General features: G+C 43.1%; 1 protein-coding gene across 1 annotated transcript in view; it reads left to right on the plus strand.

Annotated features, from left to right (window-relative positions):
* LOC120808875 (phosphatidylinositol phosphatase PTPRQ) overlaps positions 1 to 13,732 on the plus strand; it is a 30,008-nt gene extending 16,276 nt beyond the window's left edge. Inside the window, 27 exon segments of the mRNA XM_078083000.1 lie at positions 36 to 204; positions 1,379 to 1,699; positions 1,786 to 2,061; positions 2,178 to 2,329; positions 2,586 to 2,727; positions 3,087 to 3,362; positions 3,467 to 3,838; positions 4,186 to 4,295; positions 4,426 to 4,612; positions 4,703 to 4,941; positions 5,083 to 5,152; positions 5,450 to 5,608; positions 5,817 to 6,105; positions 6,205 to 6,278; positions 6,382 to 6,481; positions 6,684 to 6,812; positions 7,740 to 7,784; positions 8,383 to 8,409; positions 8,565 to 8,646; positions 9,201 to 9,291; positions 9,414 to 9,490; positions 9,647 to 9,781; positions 9,917 to 10,042; positions 10,309 to 10,454; positions 10,579 to 10,714; positions 12,949 to 13,072; positions 13,163 to 13,732. Of these exon segments, the coding sequence (XP_077939126.1) occupies positions 36 to 204; positions 1,379 to 1,699; positions 1,786 to 2,061; positions 2,178 to 2,329; positions 2,586 to 2,727; positions 3,087 to 3,362; positions 3,467 to 3,838; positions 4,186 to 4,295; positions 4,426 to 4,612; positions 4,703 to 4,941; positions 5,083 to 5,152; positions 5,450 to 5,608; positions 5,817 to 6,105; positions 6,205 to 6,278; positions 6,382 to 6,481; positions 6,684 to 6,812; positions 7,740 to 7,784; positions 8,383 to 8,409; positions 8,565 to 8,646; positions 9,201 to 9,291; positions 9,414 to 9,490; positions 9,647 to 9,781; positions 9,917 to 10,042; positions 10,309 to 10,454; positions 10,579 to 10,714; positions 12,949 to 13,072; positions 13,163 to 13,200 (4,092 nt within the window). The 3' untranslated portion in view covers positions 13,201 to 13,732.
* The last annotated feature ends 279 nt before the right edge of the window (positions 13,733 to 14,011 follow it).

The raw sequence follows: 14,011 nt of genomic DNA on the forward strand, positions 1-14,011 counted from the left end.
AATAGGACCATAATACCTTTTTTTTCTCAACAGAGAGTTCCTCTTTCAGAAGTCTCTGCGAGTGCATCTCCCGAGTCAGCTCTCTCCTACACTCTGAGGCAGCTAATGGGGGCACAAACTACACCCTGTGGATGACCTCCAGCACAGTGCAGGGGGACGGAGGGGTCTGGAGCGAGTCACTTTATCTGTTCTTACCAGAGGACGGTCAGTTAGACACACACACACAAGCACGATTGCATTTACACAAATATGTTTTAAAATAATATAAAAACATGAAATACCACACGCCACATAGTTATTGAACACAATGGTTCAAAGTTTGACCTGAGGGTGAGTCTGCACACTTTTTTCAAAACTCTTCAACTTCCCCAAAAAAAAAATTACATAAAAACCTCGCCAGTTTGAGTGTTCTTTTGCTAAGGCTGCAAAAGTTGTTTAGAATATAGAAGAAAAGCCCAATTTGAGAAGGTTTTTGCTGCGCATTGTTCTTCCAGAATCTAAACTTGTATGTGACATTAAGTTATAAAAAGTGATACGTATTTAAAACTAATCTTTTAGTTTTTATGTTATTTTGGGAAAAATGGTGCAGACAGCCACCGCACACTTTGTCACGCACACAGTTCATATTATGTACTATAATGTATATAATGTACGGTGTTATGTGCTGGTTAGCGCTGTGTTCGTATTCTCTGAATGATCACTGCTCGTACTGACTCTGTATCTCTGCCTGTGCTCTAGCTGCTCCACTCTCATCCAAGCACCGGATCATCAAGGCACCTTGTCTCTCCTGCACAGCCAGGCCCCCTACTTGGCTCAGACCCACACACACACACATCGCACACACACCTGGCCCCTTACACCCACTCACGGATCTGATGGATCTCTAAAGTTCTGTCCCCTGTTTTCTCCTTTATTTCCCTTTTCTTTTTCTACCATGCATTAAAACAGAGGAGGAGCTGGGAATGAGCAGGATGAGTATTTTCTCTTCAACCCTCTTCCTTTCCACTGTTTTCAGAGTGCTATCTCCCCTCCTGTACGTCATTTAATGTTGCAGGGTATTGTTTCCTTTTTTAATGCGGATTTAACTTGGTGTTTTTCTGTGTTGTTAAAGTCACATCATGTCATATTGTTCTATGTGACGCGCTGCCGTTGATTTTGTTAATTACAACAATGCTGTCAATGATTATGACCCTGCTTTGTTAAAATGGTGGTGATGACTGGGCGCTTTTCATTCTCCCTCAAATATAAATGTGAATCGTTGATTGACAGAATGTACAGCTTCCTTGTACAGTAAATTCATTGAAATACTCACTGTCTTGAACCAGTGTTTTAACGTGTTCACAATTGTGACTCAATTATTATTTTTTCAATCCTGCAGTGCCAAGTGACTCAGTCCGAAACCTGAGTGCTCAGATCTTCAGCTCCACGGCTATCATCGTCAGCTGGGACCCCCCCATGGAGCCAAACGGCCGTCCCAGCTACCTGCTCACCTTACAGGAGGCGGGGACCCCCCCAGACGCATCCAACCAAGGGGCTCCAGCTGTCAACAAGACCATGAAGCACACAACAGTCGACAACGTCTTCCTGTTCACAAGACTCAAGAAGTATTTTCCTTATGTGTTGACTGTTACCCCAGCGACTGGTGCTGGTGCCGCATACAACCACACCAGCACAATGTATCTGAGGACGGATGATGATGGTGAGTTCATCTACACACACACACACACACACACTTATGGAGCAGGGTTCGTGTGCTAATTGTCAAACCGTTTTTTTTCTCCATAGTTCCCAGTTCGGCTCCGTTGCTGGTGTCTTCCAGGAATCTGTCGTCCTCCTCTATCGCAGTGATCTGGCAGCGCCCTCTGGAGGCCAATGGGGAGATAACAGAGTATACTCTGACTTTGATCGGCCCGGGGGGCTCCAACACGACCCATACGCCCAACACCTCATTCGTCCTTACCAACTTATTCCCATACACAGCTTACAACCTCACTATTACGGCCACAACACGTAAAGGCTCAGGGCCTCATCTGCTGCTGCAGCTGCACACCGATGAAGGAGGTTAGTTTGAACGCCGGTTTAAATTGTCTCTAAAATCCTAATAAGATGATAGTTATTAATGAAGATATGGTTGTATATCTAGTCTTCCTCTCTATCTGCCTCACTTTGTGTTTCAGGGCCCATGTCTCCTCCCCGCAACCTCACCATATATAACCACACAGCATTCTCTGTGTTGCTGAGCTGGGAGTCTCCCCTGGAGCCCAATGGAGTGGTGATACAGTACGGCTTCAGGATCCGAGACCTCATCACACACTCCGTCACACACAAGGTAACCGGTAATTTCACACACCAAGAGCTTCTCCACAATAACAACACTCACACTCACTCCAGAGACACACTATTTGAGACTACACACAGTCACGCCCACGTTAGCTCTAATTTCACACTTAGGGAAGCACTCGGCAGCACCATTAGACATACATATACATGCACGTATGGTTGCCTATACAATACCATATTATACACTCCAGTAAACAGGATTGGATGATTTAATCTCCTGTCATTTGTTTTTAATGTGTGTGTAGAACTCCTCCGGTACAACGACCACAGAGTATATATCAGGATTCAGGCCTCATAGCTCCTATGAGATCAGTGTTTACAGCTACACCCGAGTGGGCCATGGGAATCAGTTCAGCAGCCCAGTGACCTTCACCACTAACGAGTCAGGTAAAGCACACACTGCCTACCCAGAAGGGATGTTACACTGATGTAGGTCTGGTTTAAAACATTGGAACTATTTCAAAGGCTCCTCCAAAGAGGTTCATTTTGTGAAGGAAGTGAAGATGCTCAGCAGCATTAAATAGTATAAGAAAAGCCAAATGTGATTCTCCTCAAGAGCAGCGGGTTTATTAATGCAGATTGGCCGGCTGTGAAATCAATGATAGATAGACAAATGAAATATGGTAACAAATGTGTGTAAAAATATGGAATAAGTTAAAGCAAATCAATTGTAAAACAAGACTTCTGTCAGCAAATCATTTTATCTGCAGCCCACACATTTTACCCTCTCACCTCTCCGCCTGCAGTGTCCGATGCTGTGGGCAACCTGTCCTGCTCAGGACGGAGCTGGGATTCAATACAGCTGTTCTGGGAACTTCCTGCCAACCCTAATGGTCAGATCATTTTTTACGAGATTCTGGTGGAGGTAGATTCACAGTTCTACACCTACCAGGCCGACGCACCAGAGTACACATTGACTGGACTGTCTCCAGACCACCAGTATGCGCTCACTGTTGCCGCAGTCAACTCTGCCGGACCTGGAGACGGACTGAATTGCACTGCTTCCACTCTTCCTGAATCAGGTAGCCAGCTGGTTTGTATTGTGTAACGTTTTATCTTTTTAATTGCTGATATCCCGATCTCTTGACTCCATAACCTCGTCCAATCCTTCTGTCTACCTCAACAGCCCCGGCTGCCCCTCGCTTCCTCACCATCTCTCAGGTCACAACTAACAACGTGACGCTTCACTGGACTCCACCGTTTTCCATTCCGGGCCTCCTGACTGGGTACCACATCATCGTGCAGCTGCTTTCAACAGTCTGTGAGCCAAATGCACTGAGTACCGCAAAGCCGCTCCCAGAGGATGAACTGAGCCCAGGCTGCGTGGACTCTAATGCCACAGTGTCAGTGAACGCGTCGGATGGCATGGAAGAGAACGGCGGCGTCACACTCCACTCCTTGGCTAAGTACAGATACTACCGCTTCAAAGTGGCTGCTGTGACCAAGGCTGGAGTCGGGGAATATACACAGTGGAAACATGCACGTACACTGGCTGGAAGTAAGAGCGTCACAAAGATGACATCTTTTTGTGTTGCGGGGAAACAGTTGTCAGTTAGTCAGTATTTTGTTTTATTTATTTTCAATTTGAATAAATGTGAATGATGTTTGTTTGTGTATAAGTAAGTAAGGGCATCTCTTAAACTCAAATAAAATTGTATTTTGCTATAAAAGAAAGTCTTTCTCTTTACAGTATTAGAACAGGTTGAAATTGTTCAGAGATTCAGAATTCATAAGTTGCACAAAGGCTTACATTTAAATCAATGTACATTTGCATGATAACTAGGCAACAATTGACAGGCTTTTGACATCATAAGCATTCTGTGTTCCTCTTATGTTTTCCGTCAGACCCTGATGAGCCTCCCCGGGACCTGAATGTGATGCCCTCATCCAACAGCCTTCGCATTTCATGGGGTGCTCCCGCTGTTCTCTCTGGACCAACTTCTTATCTCGTTCGGGTCAGTTCATCGAGTTTTGGTTTTACATGAACCCAATATGACACCGATAACCAACATTGCTGCGTTGATCCAACTGTGATCATCCACATGCGAGTATTAAATATTTCCACGAACTCTCACGTCACACCAGGTGGTTGGTCTTGGTTTGAACTTCTCAACGGTCAGAGATCCGGGAGAGTTGACGACTGTCGTTGTGACCAACTTGACTGCTTTCACTCGTTACTCGGTGACTGTCACCGCGTTCACTGGTCCGTTGGAGCACGCTGCCAGCAATGGAAAATCCATCGGGCCTATTGAATTTCAAACAATGGAGGAGGGTATGTGGAAATATCGGGCGCACCTAGCTCCTGTCCACCTGTAAATACACCCAGATATCTTTTCTCACACCATTTGTACTTTGTCCCCAGAGCCCAAAGACCCTCCCAAGAATGTGACAGTATCAGTTATCCCAGAGGAGGTGAACCATGTGAAGGTGACTTTTACCCCTCCAGGAGAGCCCAATGGACAAATAACTGCTTACTTTGTGTACATCTACGAAAAAGACCAACTGGTCCAGAACATCAGCCTTAATATCACAGAAAGAGAGGGAAACAGGATGAGTGCTGTCATAAGAGGCCTAAAGGGAGGACACAGCTACAGCATCCAGGTGAAGCACGCACACATTACACACACATTACACACCCTCACGGCCCAAACCCAGATAAGTTTAAACCGGTTCAAATGTCATTTTCTTTAACTCCTTTTTGTGCTTGCCCCCCATTCTGTCCTTTCTTCTATTCGCATCTAGATTTTAGCAAAGAACGGGGCTGGGAGTGGCCCACCCAGCCCACCCGTCCAGATAACTACAGAAATCATAGGTACAAGTCACAATATATTAAGTGTGCTCCGCATTGCTCGGCAGCATTTCTTGTTATAAAAAAATGGTGCCATTCCAGGTCTATTCTAGCATAGTAAATATAACATAGCAATATTGTCAGATGTGTGTTGATGCTGTAAAGGACCGAGCAGTGCACTGTTTTTAATGACCTCTATGGAAAAGCATCAAACTAATTCTACATCTTTCCATTGTATTCACGCAACAACCTCTGTCTGTCTGTTTGTTTGTTTGTTTGTTTGCGTATGTGTTTGTGTCTGTGTATGTGTGTGTGTTCCAGCCCCGGCCAAACCAACCCAAATACCTACGGCAGTGCTAGGCAATGGAGGGGTTGCCATGGTAACCCACAGGAGTATCACCATCCGCATGCCTGCCTGTTTCTACAGGGATGACAACGGACCAATCACAAAAATTCAGGTCATCGTGGCGGAGTCAGGGGGTATGACTCCTCAGAAACATTGACATCTGTCACTTTTAGTTGAATAGACTTGGGTATCGGCCTTGCTTTTGGCTTCAAGCCTCTAGTGGAATCTAGTGGCAAAAGTCAAAATGTATGCAAAAGCCAAAGGGCTTAAAGTCAGCAGAAATTTGACTCATTCGCCCTGTGATTCCTTTTCTCTCTGCCTGACTTACTCATCCTGTCACAGTGAAGGACATCCAGAACCTGACCAACTGGAAGAAGGCCTTTGATCGTGCCGCCCCTTACCTGACCGACACGGGGTTCCCCAACCCGCCGTGTCCGTTGGAGGACGGGTCTGTGCGCACAAGCACACGGGTCAGAGGCGGTCGCAGTGTGTCTGTGGGCCTGCGGCCTGCAGCGAGACTAGATCCCACTACGGCAGAAACGTACGTGATCGGTCAGAACGATGACTGTAGAAAGGAGAACAACACTGACATTTACTGCAATGGGCCACTGAAGCCAAACACCGTCTATGTGTAAGTGCAGCGCACATTCACCAGCACAACAACTTAAGATCATCGTATCCACATGTTTTATAATATTAAATTGACTCTGGACCGCTCCGTATTTAACAGGTTCAAGTTCAGAGCCACGAATATCAATGGTCAATACACAGACTCGGAGTACTCCGATCATGTCAAAACTGCAGGTATTCATACTAATCTCTTTACTTGTCTCAATATTTTTTTTGGAATGTATAACTTCCATAGTTCTGTGTGACGCTGTCACCTCTTCTCCTCTTCTCTCTGCAGTGGACGGACTGTTGACCAGAGAAGAGCAGATCATTCTGGGTGTTTTGCTCTCCTTCTTTTTGGCCGTGTTGCTCATCGTCATCATCTGTGGCTCTGTCAAGTAAGCCGGCAGCTGGCGTTCAATGATTTGCAACATTGATTGCAATTGAGTGTTAATGCACGAAAATTACAATCTGCAGTGTAACGAGCAAAACAATACAAATTTCACATTGGATGATTTCCAATAAATCAGTTTCCTTGTGTGTATGTTTTACAATGTTTTTACATTGTATTTAACTAGATGTGTTTGTTCGACATGTTAGAATCCATCAGCGCAAGAAGGAGGGCGGGACTTACTCACCCAGAGAGGCAGAGATCATAGAGACCAAGTGTAAACTGGATCAGCTGATTGCCGTTGCAGATCTGGAGCTGAAACAGGAAAAACTCAACCGGTTAGTCTTTGATTTAACTGTTGCAGACAAGATTTTATACCTTAGTCAACAAGACAAAACTCTTAGTTACCTTTATCTGCGCTTATGTCAGCACAAAGCCCTTTAGTGGTGTGAAAATAACGCAGCATCATTGTGACTTTGCAATGTATCTTCGCTTGTCTGCAGAACAAACGGGTCATTCTCTCTTCAACCATCCTCTCATTCAAATTGAGTGTCAACCCCTTTTTCTGCTTTGGCACAAATAAGTATGCCGACAATAAGTGTGTCAAACTGGGGAGAAAAAAAATCAAGCTCATTTGGTTTTGGTGTGTGTGAATTGATGGCTAAGAGGAATCTACAAGAGAGAACATGAGTATTACAATGAAAAATGTTAGACTTTTTAAACTAGATAAATACTAACCAATGAGCATAAACACTGTCCATCCCACCATCTATAGAATACCTATTTAATGATGGACGGTATTAAATGTGGGTTATCTTCAAGAGGAATTCAATAAATAATAAAAAAACATAAAACCTTCAAGATAGATAAATAAAAGGGCTTCTTCTTGCCAGACAGCTGCCCCTTATATAGCACATATTTGCCCTCCTTATTAAACTTCAAAGACAACATTTTTGCTGTGACTCTTTGTAGTCCCAAAAAAGGAGACAGTGCCTTAGGATACTTTGCTTTCCACTCATGAAATGTTCCCAAAAAAGTAAGATTGTAGGCTTGTCACCATCGCATGTTGGTACCACTCGGCTGCATCAGCTCTCTTGTAAGCTGGCATCATTAAGATTGTTTGTTGCTCTGCTTTATTGGAGCCAAGATCTGTATAAACACCACATATTTAAATGTGATATAACACACTTTTTCTTGTCACGCAATGGCACAAATGATTTCCCTTGCACAACACTTGCATCAACTTACCAATCTTATTTCACCAGGTACTCTTCCTTCTTCTTTAGGCGGAAAGAGATATATGTCATCCAGTAAGTTGGGCTTTTTGACGTGTGTGTGTGCTCTGTCTGCATGTTGCGTTTCACTTTTCAGACGTCGCTATGTGCGGCTCATTGTCAAGTTAACCATAATGCTTTTAATCACCCATTGGCATTGACAAAGGACATCAGCGGGTCAGCCTTTTTCCTCCTCCTCCTCCTCCTCCTCCTCCTCTTCCCTCACTGGCAGGGATTGCAGAGCTGTGCAGACACTTCTCTGCTTGAGACTATTTTATTTTGTTTACCCACTCACTATCTCGAAATTGCTCTGAAGGCTCTTGAAGGGCACCAAGCTTTCAAGTGGAAAACAATAGATCTGCGTAGTGTCTTCAGTATTGCAAAGAAACAACATCCGAAATGGGGAATGACCACATGTTTCATTCTAAAGAAACGTATCAGCATCAGTGTTTAATCAAAGTGGACTTGATTATGAAATAGTTTAGCCACCTTTGCTTTAACCTACAATGCCATTTACTCTCTGCAATGACAATCAGTTCAGTTGTCATGGGCAGAATTACCACAGAGTGGTTTGTGACTATTTGCTTCATTTTGGGGGTGTTTCGGTTGATCTTTGCTGTCTATTCTTGTCCAGGCTGCTCAGCTACAGGAAATCACTCAAGTAAGTCACCCTGCAAGAATCATATTAATATACACACAATAGTTGCAGCATAGATCAATGATCCTCTTTGTGCCTCCCTATACAGTATTACATATTACATACCCCTCTGTTCCTCACATGTATGTATGTGTGTTTCTGCCCCACCTCTCCGTCAGGCCCGTCAACAAGAAGTCTTTTCTGCAGCACGTAGAGGATCTGTGTGCCAATGACAATGCCAAGTTCCAGGAGGAGTTTGCTGTAAGAGTTTTCCTACCAACAGGACAAGTGCTTATCACACATGTGTAAAATGTAGGGGTATATCAAATAACACAAAATAATATAAAAACTGCTGGATTTGATCAAATAAATTGTGAAGAAATGCGTCCTCCTGGAAGATTGGTACATCACAGGAAGCAAATAATAATAATGGGTGATATCGTGTGGACAGCAAAGACGGATGGAAAGTGAAATCAATTAATACCAGGGTTTTTTTTACTGTCTTTACAGAGAAACATTTTATGAGGAATAGTTGTCCAAAGCTGCCCTATTCTAAATAATAGATTTTTCTTTATTTATCATTGTTAACTAATGATATAGTCATAAAAGTGTCCTCTACCTCTACTGCAGCCATCTAAGACCCAAACTTTGATCATTCTGGTGATTTCTTGATTTCAACATTTGAAATGTCTGCCATAATAAAGTAGGTGTGAAAGAGAACCTTTACTTTTATTAAGTTCAAAATGTTTTAAGAATACGTGCCCCGACATTGTGTGTCTTTGTGATTACTGACGTGCTACATATTGTCTCCCCAGGAGCTTCCAAAGCTGCTGCATGACCTGGCCACCACAGATGCAGACTTGCCCTGGAACAAATCAAAGAACCGCTTCCCCAACATCAAACCTTGTAAGTGCTCAGGCTGGAAAGGACTTTTCCAGAGTAAAGATACTCATAGTGTGTAACCAACGATGTGTGTCAGCTCTACCATTAACTGCGTCTGGATGTCACATGTTTTTACCTCACGCCAGACAATAACAACCGAGTGAAGCTGCTGTCTGAACCGGGATCCGCGGGCTCTGACTACATCAACGCCAGCTTCGTCTCAGTGAGTACCAGCTACCAGATGCTAAAAGCCCACTTTGTTCCAGACATTTCCCAGTCCTCTGGTGATTCTGTGGGATAGACAGCCTTTTAGAGCTTTTCCATTTGTGAGCGATTATTGCTTGAGTTTTTGTCACCTGCCGCTCTTTTTGTTTTCTAGGGCTACCTTTGTCCCAACGAGTTCATCGCCACCCAGGGCCCCCTGCCGGGCACAGTGGCTGACTTTTGGAGAATGATCTGGGAAACGGGAACACACACCATCGCCATGCTCACGCAGTGTTATGAGAAAGGCAGAGTGCGTCAAGGGAGATTTACCACTGTTATGAAATAGTATTCAGAGGACGGGCCGGGTGACGTCTTGGACAACTCGTATGATATCTGCTGCAAAGATATGATGTGTTTGTGTATTTATGTGTGTGTGACCATTCAGATTCGGTGTCACAAGTACTGGCCAGAGGACAATAAGCCAATGTCAGTGTTCAGTGACATTCTCATCTCAAAGGTGTCAGAGGAAGTCCTTCCTGACTGGACGGTCAGAACCCTGAAAGTAGAAAAGGTAACCAACAACCCCTCACGCACACACAAAGATGTTTCAAGCCTTTATTCTAAGTTGATGTAATATTCTCTTGTTGCCGTTGTTTCATAATTAACTCACAGAAATGAGACTAGTCACATGTTCCCAAAAACGTTCTACTCCTTTCAGAACTTTATTGTCGAGTTATTTGTTCCAATTCGCACAAACATAAACCGTTTTTCCAAATACATGTGACGTAGCTTTCATATTAATTGCACTTAATTTCTTGTGTAAATTCCTCTGTGCAGCACGGGCACTATATTTTGGTTCGCCACTTCAACTACACATCGTGGCCCGAGCATGGAGTGCCAGAGTCCTGCAGCACTCTCATTAAGTTTGTGAAAGCTGTCCGATCCCACAGACACAACAACACCACCATAGTGGTCCACTGCAGGTACCGCGCCACGTCAGTGGTAGTTTACTGACACTGTATAAATTACAGCCAAGTGTATTCTACTCTGTTTCTGGTGGGGAAAAAGGAGTTTCATCCACAAAGTGCATCTCTCGTTACTCCTCAGCGCCGGTGTGGGAAGAACAGGCGTGTTTATCGCTCTGGACCACGTTATTCAGCACGTCAGAGATCACGACTTTGTGGATGTCTATGGCCTCGTGGCGGAGCTCCGCAGTGAGAGGATGTGTATGGTACAGAATCTGGTGAGTTCAGTTCAAATAGAATAATCTGTCTTGTCCTTGTGGTCGAATGTTCCCAAACCAGAGAGAATAAACAAAAGACATAGTATGACAGGTATAATACAGCATGTTGTCTCAAGTTGGTTCAGTACACTTAAGAATCCTCAAAAGGACACAAATGGTGGCCTAGTTGTTCTACTTCTTGTTTTAAAATTCATGTCCTGCTAGGATCCGATCCCCAGGAGAAAACATTTAGTAAATTATTGTATTGACAAAGGAAATTATCTGGATTAAAGCCACATGCTGAGCAGGAGTCCCGCTGAAACAGCACCTGATTGAGGCATTACTTGCAGAGCAGCGGTGTGTGTCTGCAGGGACCCTCTTCCCAGTGCCTGTGCTTTTCCTCTGTACTATGGTTTTATTGTTTCTGTGATTTCTTTTGACTGTGAAGTATGCGCCTGGAGTGTCTGCAACTACAACAGCAGCTTGATTCTTTGAGACAGCAGAGTTAAGTGTGCCTGACAGCCAGCTGCATGCTGCTGCATGCTGGTCCAGCCATACAGAATATGAGAAAGTGCTTCGGCGAGAGAGAGGCCACCATTCAAATCAATTAAAGGTTACGAGCGTCATTGCAGACAGTTTTAAACAAGCCCTATTTTGCACACTTTCATCTGAAATACTTAATGTCAAAGTGAAAACAAAAGCAAATTTTCTTGCATAAGATCTTGCAAAGATTACTTCATATTTCCAGGATCCTATTTTGCTTTCTACTGTTGAGCTTACAATAAAAGGGCCATGAATGATTATTTTAACAGATCCTACACTCTAAAAAATGTCACGGTAAATTAACGGTATTTTACTGGCAGCAAGGACGCCAGGAATTTACCGTTTTTTACGGTATAATACCGTAAATGATATTTACACTATGTTACCGTAAAACGGATTACTGTATGTTACTATTAGTATGTAAACTTGAACCAATTTTACTGTGAATTAACTGCCATTTATTGTCAGTCGATGCTAGTCACTTACTGTTTTATTAACAGTGCCCTACTGTAATATACGGTATGTTGTCGTATATTGGATTACAGTTTTTTACCATACGATTACTGTTTTTGTGTTATAAATACCAGAATGTTACCGTTTACTTTTGCATTTAATTCTCCACAAATGAAAGAAAGACGACCAAACTCATTTCGGTCATAGTGGTTGGAGTTTATTATATGCCTTTAAGACAAAAATGTTAGGCATTTGTAACCAAGAACAAAACATAAAATATGCCGCATGTATACAATAATAAAAAAATGAATCATAAAATCATTAGGAACAAGGTAAACTAATTGCAACAATACGCTATAGAACACTTTCAATTGACCGCAGCAAACAGCTGGCGTCCTTAATCCAGAGCCCCTGTAAAACCAACCAAAATAAAATTTAAAATTTAACTGTATGTTACAGTAATTATGACATACTGTAAGATACCGTTAGAAATGCACCGTAAATTTACAGCAATTTGTTATAGTGTATACTTCAACCAGGCTCACAGCAATATACCAATATGAATAAATCAATATTGAATAGCGCTAGGAGGTCAAGAGGAACATTGTACAAACATTTTTGCTTTAAATTCATGTGATACAGCAAGGTAGACAACTAAAATGAATTGTTGGGTCACTTTGATGAGGTCTGCTCAAGTCCTCTCTTGGAGTCAACAGCAATCCACTGATCTAATTTGGCATATGGTTTTCGGTTGATTCAGCTTAACAAATAGACACTGACAGAAAGTAAACCAAATTCCTTCAGGGGTGAAGGTTATCATTCGTTGTCCATCGCAGTCCAATCAAAAGAGTTGCTGTGTGCATTCATCTCTGGCAGCATCAAGCGCCCGTCTCTCTGCACTCAGCCGGTTAAGCGCTAATGAGTGAGCTCTGGGCCAGAAAAACAGGAGGAAGCCTAAAAACCTTTTTTCAGCCAATGTGCCAGGTGAAAGACTCTCATCTCAATGGGAAGCTATCTCGAAATAAGATGTACAGTGGTGAGTTTTAAAATGTTGCCCATCCTTCTAAATAAATTGGAATTAAATCTGTGGATCAGCTCTGATAGGTTTGTCATCTGAAAGGGAGGAAAAAAGCCTTGAACGAAATGTCATGGTGTTAATTTATAATCCAGTAGGACTCCCGACTCAATTCTACATGAAATTCATTTTGTTTCGACATCAGCCCAGTGTCTGTAAATGTGTATCTGTATGTGCGTGTCAGGCCCAGTACATCTTCCTGCACCAAAGTACACTGGAACTTCTAAACAACAAAGGCAACAGCCAATCCATCTGGTTTGTCAGCTATTCAGCTCTGGAGAAGATGGACTCCCTCGATGCCATGGAAGGTAAACACACTCGCATGCAACAACACACTTGAATAAACCCGCGCCCCCCACAGCACAGCGCTCACTCCACACCTTTGTGCTGGTCTCAAGGTGATGTTGAGCTGGAATGGGAAGAGACCACCATGTAAAAGGCTGACTGAGGGGATACCGTTGCCTGGGGGAGAGTGAGGCCTCTAGGGAAGTCATCTGTGCTGACTCTGGACCAGCCGCCTCCACCACACAAAGCCGGGGGGAGGAGGAGGAGAAAGAGGATGTGAACGGCAATGTTTTAACTGAGCTGTCAGTCAACTAAGACTTTGTTGCTCCATTTCACCCCGCTTCTCAGTTGCAGTCCTCCATTTAATGAACTTCTCGTCCACTTGTTTTCAAATCGAGTAGAAGAAACAAAAGGCAGAGAGTGACAAAGAATTTCAGAAATTGTGGGGAGAAAAGAGTAAAGCAGTGAGCTTACATTTGTAAGCCTATAATTTGATTTCACTGAGCATTGTAAGTATTATATTGATATTACCTATGTTTTTGTAAGCTAATTTATTCAGCCAAAATGGTGTTTTAGTTTCAATCTTGTTTTAATTCTGACTATGTTGAAGTGTTGGCAGCATTTCTATATTGTTTATGCTTTCTTAAGAGTGATTTGCAAAAATAAAAGTAACCTTTATTTTCTCTCTGGCCATGATACGCTAAAACATTCAAACTTTCGTGCAAGTAAAAATTAAGCTGTTGTCTATGCCATATGAAATGACAAATTACTAACTCGTTTTCTTATTCTTTGGAGGAAAAACTCCATGGAAAAACGATGACATGTAGACTCCCAACTTGACATTACACGAGTCAGATTCAATATTGCTTTGTCTTTCGTGTGCTTGGAGGAACAGCTGTGCAGACTGATTACCCATGAGCTCTGTTATGCCGCCGTCCTCCTTGCACACCTGAAGCACATTC

This window comes from Gasterosteus aculeatus, chromosome X (assembly GCF_964276395.1).
Source record: "Gasterosteus aculeatus chromosome X, fGasAcu3.hap1.1, whole genome shotgun sequence".
Classification (NCBI taxonomy): Eukaryota; Metazoa; Chordata; class Actinopteri; order Perciformes; family Gasterosteidae; genus Gasterosteus; species Gasterosteus aculeatus.